The 11327-nt window shown below is 38.0% G+C and overlaps 1 protein-coding gene across 4 annotated transcripts in view; it reads left to right on the forward strand.

Annotated features, from left to right (window-relative positions):
* Window positions 1–3614: 3614 nt before the first annotated feature.
* The window catches only part of CLC-E (chloride channel E), a 168852-nt gene continuing 161139 nt past the window's right edge, over window positions 3615–11327 (forward strand). Inside the window, exons 1-3 of one of the 4 annotated variants that reach the window (XM_089827030.1) lie at window positions 3617–4495; window positions 6595–6712; window positions 6804–6985. In XM_089827030.1, the coding sequence (XP_089683156.1) occupies window positions 4444–4495; window positions 6595–6712; window positions 6804–6985 (352 nt within the window). In that variant the 5' untranslated portion in view covers window positions 3617–4443. Of the gene's footprint in view, window positions 4496–4901; window positions 5204–5693; window positions 5828–6594; window positions 6986–11327 lie in introns of those variants that run through there. The other 3 variants (XM_089827032.1, XM_089827031.1, XM_089827029.1) reach the window with 3 other exon arrangements.

An 11327-nucleotide genomic window follows, 5' to 3' on the forward strand; every position in this document is an offset into this window, starting at 1 on the left:
TTTTTAGAAAAATTTAGGAATAAAGATTACAAACAACCTGCACCAATGTGTAGATCACGAAATTCTACCCCAAAACAAAAAAAATTGCTCAAAAAAAGGAGTTTGTATGAGGAAGATATCATTTTTTGAAAATCACCTCTGTAATTATTTTTCCTAAATCGCCGTTGTCGCACCTCCAAAAATCAAATGACTCTAGATTTCACCTCAAATGTCTGATTTTGATGAAAGAAAGGTCAATTTGTGGGTTTTTTTACCTTCTAAATGTGATACCAATATCTGATTTGCACCAACAAGCTCCAATCTTTACCTACAAAAAAAACCTCCAATGGCTATGCAGTGAAACTCCTATGGCTCTAATACCATGTAAGAATTTTCCTAAGGCAATAATTCAATGCCAAGATCAAGAGGCTCAGTAGATAGCACAAGAGAGACAAATAGTGATCAAATGAGAATCTCAACAATGATCAAAATGATAATGGATATTAGATGAATACATCATATAAGTGCCTTGTATATAAAGGCAACTGATATGTCTAGGAGTCATAAAAGAGATAAGCATAACAACTAAGCACATGTCCACCAAGAGTGGATTATCCTCCATTGTGCATGAATGTACGTGCAATAACGAGAGGATAAGAATACAAAGTTGTATCTCATAAAGATATGTAGTAGACAACATGTGCTCAATTGGAGTGCAAACAACTGTGTTGTCTACATAATAACTAATGTGAACATGCAAACTCCTAGGTGTCTACATGACAACTAATATTCTAATGCATTAACCTAAGTAAACTTAAGTAAAGTGTAATTAGTAAATACTTAATTACACCAACATTCCCCTTATGCCCTCTCTCTATGTTCTGGATGTGGAAGGGTTTGGCTACTTGGTTGCTAATGCCATTTTGATGGGTCATGTGCGTGGCATTACTCTTCCTGATTCTTTTGACTAGCTAATCAATAGACACTTTGCGGATGATTCCTTCCTACTCTCATTGAGGATGAGAAAAATGTTGCCAACACCTTGCAATGCTTGGACACCTTCTACCTAGCCTCTAGTTCAACCATTCAATGGCATAAGACTCTCTACTACCGACAATCCTTCCTGCCTGGCCCGTCGTAGCTCGCTTGCTATCAATAGAAATAGGTGCAACATGGAGATTTTTTTCTTTCTTGGCATCCCCTTTTCCTTTCAAGCTCCCCTTGTGGAGCTTTCAAATGTAGTCTTGGCCAAGATTGAGAAGAAATTGGAATACTGGATCACTAAACTGCTCTCCTTAGCTAGCAAATTTAAGATTTTATCTAAGGTGTTGTCTTCTACGCATGTGTACTATTCCTCCTTCTGGGCTCCTTCAAAGGCCTCTTATCTTAAGCTTGAGCATTTGATGTGTGATTTTTTTGGGGCTTTTGATGCTTCTCACCATGGCTTCCACAAGGTGACGTGGTATTTTTGTTGTTTTCCTAAAGATTCTAGCAAGTTAGGACTACTTTCTACTCAAAAGCAAGGTGTTTCTCTTTGTGCCAAGTGGGTCCTTTAGGCTCTTACTAGCAATGAGGCCTGAAAAATTCTTTTGTGACATTGTATTTCTTAAAGCTTGCTAGTTAACTGACTTGCTTGGAAGGGGATTGGCTTTCAAACCCTTCTGGTCACTACTGAACCTATGCAAACCCAGGGCACCTTTATGGCTAAGAGCATTTGGAAAGCTTGGGAAGCCGTCAAGTCATGGCTCCGTTGGGTTGGAGATGGGTTTAGAGATATGTTCTCCATGAACTAACATAATCTATGGTGGTCCCCCTTATTTGCCATTCAAGGGGTGCCCCTAGCTAAAGTGCAAGGAGCTAGTGCTCTATATTTTTTCAAACATGGCATCAAGACCCCCAAGGACTTATTTTCTAGATTCACCATGATCCTTCACTTGTGGGAGGACGTGTGGGTGTAATTTTAGCTTTCTCGTCCAAATAGACATGCATTTGATCTTCTAGTTTTTGTGGTGCCTCCCCATATACCGTACAAGCTTGGTTTTTAGTCATCTAGACCTTGGTGGAAGGATTGGAAGTGGTATCTTTCCATTCCTATGACTAGCTACGAACCCAAATTGGGTTATCAGTGCCTAGTTCTCCACCTGCCTATGGTTGACGTGCTCAACAAGTGCTGGCATTTGCAATCCTCTCGAAGACTTGGAGCCTTAGGTTTACCACTATTTTGAAAACAATCACTGAGTCAAAGATTGCACACTTTTCTTGGTGCATCCTCTTTCAGGGGTTTGGGCCCAAGGTTCAGGCATTTGGGTGTCCCTGACCCCAGATGTCCCTTTTATGGGTGACCATAAAGCTTTGTGCATACTCTTTGGTTCTGTAGATGTGCTCAATAATACTGGCACCAGATTCATGACTTCTTCAAGCCTTTCTGCCCATAAGCCTTTTCTTGGCATATGGTTGTTCTAGGGGATTCACCCATGCTCCCCTTTAAATATTCTTAGATATGGCATGCTTTTAGGATGGAGATCTTGTTCACTCTCTGCAAAGATCGAAATGTTGTCTCGTTTTCTCACAACTTTCTTGATATAAATGTCTCTATGTACATTAAAGCTTGTATATGTAAAAATGTAAGGATGTAGATTCAAGTACAAACTGATAAAGTGACGCTTGAGGTGGCCCACCTCCAGGAGCTTCTAGCGCATTGGGGGAATGCTCCCTATATGATGGCCAAGGTGCTGCTTGATACCATTTTCGGAGGCCGTACGTCGCTTCACGACTGCTAACAAGGTTGCAACTCTTCTGTTCAGCGCTCACACACTTTTAGGTCATAGCTTCTACGTTGCTCTCCCGGTGGCAGTTTTGGTAGTTGCCACCACTCAACCTTGCCCCCTTAGAGGTCGAGTTCTAGTTGGTCCATGATGGTTCCTCTCATTGCTCTTGATTCTGCATGGCCCTCCTCCAACAGGGATCTGAAGTGGTCCTTCCATCGACTAGACTTGGTGATTTCCCCTCTCAGGCCATAGAGATAAAGATAGAGCTTCCACTGATGCTACTGATGGGTGGGATCCTCCGGAGCCACCCACTAATCCCGCTAATGTATGGGATTTCGATTATCGAGATCCTCCTCCCTTGGTTGGCATTGCTCTTGTAGCCTAAGGGCTTTTTTCATATGCTCTGTTTTGTTTAGCAACTTGTTTTCTAGCCTAAGGGCTTTTTTTTTTTTGATGAGTAACTAAGTTTCTAGCCTTTGACCATTTAAACTTCCATGAGGTGCTCTAGTATCCCCTAACCCCTTTTTTTGTGAATATGTAACTTTATTATTATTTTAATAAAAAGAGGCTATTCATCAAAAAATTAGCTTCTTGTATAAATTTTGAAGTCAAGATCATTCTAAAATATTAAATTTATTATTTAACTTTGGTGAAAAAAATATGATTTCTATTAGCTCAAATTAAAAAGGCTAAAAAATGGATCTCCCATTTTCTATTTTTACTTGCTCAAATTAAGAAGACTAATAAATAGACCTCCCATTTTATAAGAAAACATTTCAAATAAACATTTAGCCTCTCACAAATATTTATAATAAGACCTCCAATCCTGAAAAAATAAAACGGGCAAGCCCCTACATAGAACGTTGCCTTACTTTCTTCCAATGCATATCTCAGAACCTTTTTAAGAATCATCAATATACAATTTCCTCATTAAACAATCTCGGAATAGATAATGGCATCCTCATTTTCCAACCACAAGCAATAGTTATTACTCTCTGCTGTAACGTGATTTCAGCACCTCTTCAGTATTACGATTGGCAGTAACAAACACTACGTATCAACCTTTTTTTTTCGTTCCTCCATCGGCCATAGTTAATATGATGTCATCTCAGGATAATCTGCTCTCTTTTTTCAAAGCTTGAATTTGTGCTTGATATTGTCGAAACTAAAGAGGGAAAAAACTCTTTCAATTAAATTGAATTCCTGTATTGCTTTGAATTCCTGGTTCTGAAGACGAGCATTCATCCCATAATGTAAATCAGCGCGTATGGAATATGGCTCCCGTCTTAGCTGCACATCACATCTTTCCAATTCGTTTTCTATACGTTTCTCACCATTTTTCTGATATTTCTGCACTTACCCATTCTGTTAACCTCAAATTTAGGAGACCCAAAAAATACCCATTGCATAGATGCCATCTACACAATACTCATTCTAATGATTACAGATCCATTTCTCACTATTCTTACAGAAAAAAATTATGGGTCTACCCATTTCATTTCTCTCCTTCGAAGGGGAATCATTGGCCAAATTGTAGTATAAAACCAGCTGATTCAGTGGAACAAGATGTCAAAACTCAGAAGGACAAGGATCAACATTCAGAAGAAGGGAATTCCAAGGAGTCTCAGTCCATTGAAAATATAGCATTGGTTATTGATGGCATTTTGCCTCGAGAAGGTTTTATAGTAGCTCTCGCATGCATTGTGGGTTTCCTTACAGGCATTGCTGTTGTCCTCTTCAATCTTGCTGTATGTTTTAATTCCTAAGTGGTACGGTTTTAATGAATTTTGGACATTATTTGAGTTGCACATTTTCATATGATTTGCACAATTAAGCACAACCGCATTTCTGATTTCAATAGCTGTAGAGATAGATTTACTTCTATGAAAAAATGACGTTGATTAATGGGGGAAATGCAAAAAATAATTGAAGAAAAGAAAAATTTTACTGTACAAGAATGACAACACATAATAGGCGTCAATGTTTTGTATTATGTAACAATTTCCATCTCTATTTCTTACTTGTATAAATGGATTAAAAATCCTTAAGAATCTTTGTCCTTTCCGGGAATGGGAAAAGTGCGGCCAGTAAAGACAAAGTATACAACAGGAAGAAATATAATGGTTGCTATTGTGATTGCTGCTTAAAATGATTGGATATGCAGCCATGTATTTCAATATAATTTTCTATCTTGAGTATGGCTTGGGGTTCTGGCATGAAACTTCAGATGCTTTCTTAGCTCAAGATCATGATCAGAGCAGTTCTCAGTGCCTGTAAATTCTTTACATTTTATGTGCTGAGCATATTGTGGTTACAATTAGAACCAGTCTTCGACTCCTTAAAACATTGTCAAGTTCAACTCTTGTGACTTAAATAATGTATGAGAGATTACCAGTATGCACGATCGACTGAAAATCCCACTACACAGATTCTTTCCTTCGGATAAATTATGACCGGTACGGTTTGGTGGGTGAAATATTGTAAGATGTCCTATTTTTTCGTTTTTGAATGTCTTACGTTGCCACCGGTCCAGAAATGTCGGACCTGTCTCTCTCCATGGGACCATGTCGTTGCCTTTTATGGGTAATTTGCAAACCAGAGCTGAAAATGTTGTTAAACTCCTTGATACATATTAAGAATAAGTCTTATAACAGATAATTCATTGTCTTCCTCACGACTTAAAAAGTGATCAAGCAACCAACACCAAGTTTGTCTATTCCTATGGCCCGGCCTTTGACCACCATGTGCTTTCAAAGTGCCAAACAGTTTCTGCCATTTAAAGAATAACAGTTGTCTTATGCATTTGGCATAATAGTCAAAGATAAGCAAATTGCTAGGTCTCTAGGTACATGCAGTAAAAAAGATGCATGGATTAATCTTTAGCCATGTTCCGCATAACTGTTAAGCTACATGGCTACTTTGCTAGGCCTTGTTGGCATCCATCTTTGCGTGTTAGTGTACATGGAGTTCAACACCTATCTGATTTCCTCCTTGAATCCTTTTCACAGTTGTCAGTTTACTGCAGGCATTTACCTTTTGTGTCTCAATGCGTAAGATCGAAACACATTCTGTGAGAGATCGTAAGTCCTTCCCTTCCTTTCTTTGCAATTGTATGTTTTTAAAATGTTTCACCCTTCCCTATATATACAAGGGTTTCTCTTTGTTAAGTGGTGAGATCTGACTTGTATGCATTGAGCAAATATAGCATAATAGTTGCTTCTCTTTTGTATGGACTGTTATTGGTGTTTAGTTAATCCTTGGCTCATGAACCCTTTTGGCTACCCTTACAAAAACATATTAATCAACATGTCTATTCATGTATTCACGTATGCAACAAATTTAGCATCCTCATTATTTATATTTACAAAATACTCAAGCATACACGCTGATAGTTAGTTCTATCAGTACCATGTTTCCCTTATGGAATAGACATTAATAGCGAAGAATTAGCAGGGGAAAAGCCCATAAATTTTTCAAGTCTTTATTCTAATTTCATTTCACTTTTGGGATATGATGAATTTCATATCAGAAAGAAATTGTATGTTGAAATTTGAACTTTTTAGAGTGAGCATTCATAGTAAATTGGCTCTAAGCATATACATTGAATATAGTTACTAGTATTAGGCTTGATATAGTGTTCCTGAAAACATATGCCTTTTCTTTCATGAACTCAGCTATCAGTATGAACTGAGAAACTTAATTAAATTTCCAAGCTCCTTATTGCTTTTGAATCTGCAGATGGAAAGGTCTCATAATCAATTGTAAATTACGTGGCATTGTCTTAAGCTAAAATTTGTCAAATTGGCAAGGTCAAATTTTGAAGTCATTTTATGTTTCATTATTTCAGGTCCACGAAATACGCGACCTATTTTGGGATGGAATTCCTTCTTCAGGTGCCTCATGGTTACGAGAACAGACCCTAGAACAAAAGTGGAAAATTATTCTATTTACACCAGCTTGTGGAGGTGTAGTAGTAGCTATTTTGAATACACTAAGAAATAGCCTTGAAAGTTCTTCGGCAGGGATTCCCATGTCTGATATTAAGGCATCTTTCAGGTCATTTCTAAAGACTGTAGCTGCTACTGTCACCCTTGGTACAGGCAACTCGCTAGGTCCTGAAGGACCAAGTGTTGAAATTGGTGCATCAATAGCAAATGGGTTGGGAAAAGTACTGCAAGGTAGTCAGGGAACCAAATTATCTCTGGTGGCTGCAGGATCTGCTGCTGGACTTTCCTCAGGTATATATGACAGCACTTAAAGAATTTCGCAAAAGGACAGGAACTTGCCATGACCACTCTTATGCTTCTCGATCACTCAAATTATTCATATTTGTATAAAGAAAATAAGTGTGCTACAAATTCTCATGCCGATCATTTAAAAAACTTCAAGTTTCATTGCTGTGGGAATATTAGAAGTTGCACATGGGTAGATAGTGGATAATTAATAGCAAGAGCATGTAGTGTGATCATTTAAATTTGAGAAACACGGTATTTTTCTTTGTTAATTGAATGATAATGAATTAGTGTTTTATGTTGCAGGAAATGTTAACTTAACTTGGCTTACACCATTCCTTAGAATAATAGCTATTGACAACAAATGTGCCACACTCAATGGAAAATTTCAATAGCTGATCAGACCTAGGAGCTTGCTAACCTTGTGATAGTTAATGAAAATTGTCCCTGGTTATTTGTATTGGCCTTGCCGTCAACCTCTCTTTAGCCAAGCAGCAGAGAAGACCTTTAATTTATTCAGTTGGCTTCGACCCTTTTATTTTCTCTTTGATAGCTCGTGATAGCAACTAGCTTGTATGGTCAATATTTGAAGGAAATTTTAGGTAGTTAAAGGGGAGTTTAGTCTTCATGTGGTGACCTGTCCCTATTTCTGTCTAACCAGCAATTTTTTAATACGAAGATGTGATTAGCCATATTTTAGATTGAGCCATAAACAATTGAGTTCATCCCAGTATACATATCATTTAAGGTTTAAGTTGTTCGTATAATTCACAAGAAACAATAACAATCAAAATCTAGTCCAGCTTAAATGCTAGTACAATTACATAAATGAATACAAGCTCCATATCACAAAACTAAATACAATAACAGGAACAACCAATGTAATAAATATTCTGAAAGACATTTTTCTATTGTACAAGAAAGTTTTCTGATTTCTGTGCATCATATGTGTTTAGAGTACAATCAAATATGGCATTAGTTGCTAGATTTGAAATCACCATGCACAATGTAAAAGTGTCCATGTATACAGTAGAGAGTCAAGAGTACTTCTCAATGATAGATACATTTCTATTGTTATGTTGACACACGAACTCTTTTCTGTACATTGAATGATCCTTTCATAAGTTTTGCTAGTATCAACACGACACACATTCGTCAACTTAGAGTCTAGCCAGCGCATATCAGAGACACAGACCCGCACACACATAGCCACACACACACATATAAGATATCAATTTTACATTTATTAGAGCCAGTTACTTTCAGCATGCCACAAATTGATGCAATGTACATCAGACAATGTAATATCATTAGCTAAGTGCATTCTTTCTCGACTTAGTATAAAGTTTTTACATAATCAATGATTAAGGCACATCGCATACTACTACCACTAGGGATTATTTACACCAACATGGGTTGTATCATCTAAAAGGGAATTTATTGCATAGCACCTACCACTTTATCTGTAATGACAAATTGTAAGTCATGCTACAAGTCAGCACCACTTGGATTGCAATGGTCACAACGAACACATTCTAGTTAAAAACCAAATGATAGAGTAAAATAGTGAAGGTTTCATAACTCTCTGCACAACTCTTTTTCAACCTCTACATATATAAACTCTACTCAGTCTTACCCTATGACCAATCTGGGACTTGTGACATTTTCACACATCGCCTCATTACAAATGGGGACCCCCTCTCTTTGTTGAATGAGCCAAGTCTTTTGCTGTCAATGTTATCTCCCAACCTGTGAAACACATTAATCCGAGTTGCCAGGTTCGGACCCTGGAGCTTGGGTCCGGGTTCGAATTTGAGCTCGGGCCCACTACGGGTTTGGGTAGGGTCCTTGTTTGGGCCTATGGGTCCGCCCGGGTCTGCATGGACTCGGGCGGGCCCACAAGCCCAAACACGGACCTTGCTCGGACCCATCGTGGACTTGGGTGAATCTGGGAGGACCCGCGGCATGTGGGGCCATAAAGTGGTCATAAAAACATTTTAAGATGAGTTTTTTTATTGTTTTTTTTTCCAAACCCTAAAGGAAGGCATATTAGATACTTTTCATTCATCTAATCTCTCATTTGCTTTCTCATTTTGCTCTCTCATTTTGGTGTGGCCATTTTGCAAGTTTGAAGAGAAGGTTGTAGAGATTGTTTGTGGAGTCTCAAATCCTTCAAATAATCAGTGTTGAGTGTTCCAGGTATGCATTTGATCCTTCCTTTTGCTTCTTTCATAGTTTGTTTTTAGTTTTTTTTATTGTTCTAATTTTTTATCAAGTTTTGTATAAGTTTTGAAATATTTTTAAAATTTTTTTTAATAGATTTCAAGAATCATAGAATGAGTAGTCAGGGTTCAGTGGGTGGGATGGGATCCCAAAGATTTAAAATTGATAAAAGCTCTCCTTTGTGGAAGTATACAAAAAGATTTGAGCAATGTGTTGGAGGGGGAGGGTATATATGGAAATGCAATTTTTACCAAAACCAATATAGAAGCTCATATTACCGGGTTAAACATCATTTGATAGGCCCACCAGGTCAAGGGATTAGCATGTGTGAGGGCCCCCAGAGGGAGGTAAAAAGGGGTTGCCGGCTTCTCAAATAGCAGGCATGTTAAAAGAACAACAAGAGGCTGATAGGTTAGTGTCAAAGGCGAAAAAAGATAAATCAAAGCAAAAACCACCAACACCACCCTCTCAAACAACCACTAGACCACATCGCTTCCTACCTACCCCATTTGTGGATGAAGATGAAATAGAAACACCCCCATTCCACAAGAGAGGCCCATTAGATAAGGCATTTGAAAATGCAAAGAGAGAAATTGCTGACATTAAAGTTTTCGGCGTTGCCTCATCACAAATGGTGTTTCATTCAATCTAGTGAGATCACCTTATTGGAGAGAGACGGTGCAAGCAATAAATGAAGCACCTTGTGGTTATCGAGCCCCTGGATATGAAAAGTTGAGAACCACCATATTGCATAATGAGAGAAAGAATGTAGAAAACCTCCTCAAACCAACAAGAGATTCTTGGAATGTGTTGTTTACATATTTGATAGTTGAAATGTGTTATTATATTAACTTACAATTTGAACTAACATGGAAATAAGTTGCTGAAACAAGGTTTGCTTCACACATAATCATCCTTAGATGACTTGTGAGGGTGAAAGAAGCATTGTGTCAAATGGTTATTAGCAAAAAATGGGTTGGATGAAAGCAAGCCGATACAAAAAGGGCTAAAACTGTAAAGGATATGATCTTGAGTGATGGTTTTTGGAATAGGCTGGAATATGCATTAGAACTCATTGAGCCCATTATGTCTATGTTGCGGTATGCCAACACTGATGAGCCTTGTTTGGGGGACATATATGATGCCATGGATTCCATGCTAGAAAGAATGAAATCGGTAAATTAAAATTTTTATACAATACTTTATCTTTGTTTATTGAGAGATTTTTATTTTATATTTTAATTAAGTTATTAACACTACATCAAGATAACTTACATGTACATCATTTGACATCCTAGGTCATTCAGAGGAGGGAGTAGGATCCTGAGGATACCTTGTACAATTAGGTGAAGAAAATTGTTCTACATTACTGGAACAAGATGACTACACCTTTACACCTCCTGGCATATGCACTTTCTCCTAGATATTATAGTGGTGAGATACTTTCTATTCCTGGTAAAGTGGTACCATACAGAGACCTTGAAGTTGCTACTGGGCATAAGAGGGCATTTAGCAGGCTCTTTAGTGATCCTGATATGGCATCGAATGTTAGGAGAGAGTTTGTAGATTTTGTCTCAGGCAAAAATGCAGACCCTGATGCAATCAATGACCAAAGTAGAATGGATGCCATTGGATGGTGATACTTACATGGGAAAAGTTACATGTACCTCTTGTTGGTTCCCAAAACCACAGACTGGAACCTTATGAGCCTTGCCTGCTCGATGCTGGGATATCCAATTGGTAATGGCCAACTTGACGGGATTTATCGATGCGATCCAAATCCCCTGCACTTTTGGCTCTGCAAAACCAAGGCGGGCGTACCTAATCCTGGACAACAACCTTAAATCCAAGATGCTTAAAGTAGATTGGTTAGAACACAAATACAGAAAATGTTTTCCAAATGGCAAGAATTATGGAAAACCTCAAACTTGTAATTGATGAATTAATAATAATAAATGAATATATGAATGTTTTAAAATGTAATTATTACCAGAGTAACGAGAATCGCCATAAAATCGCCTGAATCGGCGATTCGGCGATTAGATTCAGCAATGGCGATTTTTTTGGAGTCGGAAATCGCCATTGCCGATTTCTTTAAGTGAATCGCCTGAATCGCCGATTCAGG

This window comes from Cupressus sempervirens, chromosome 4 (assembly GCF_028749045.1).
Source record: "Cupressus sempervirens isolate cs-2001-9-10 chromosome 4, ASM2874904v1, whole genome shotgun sequence".
Lineage (NCBI taxonomy): Eukaryota > Viridiplantae > Streptophyta > Pinopsida > Cupressales > Cupressaceae > Cupressus > Cupressus sempervirens.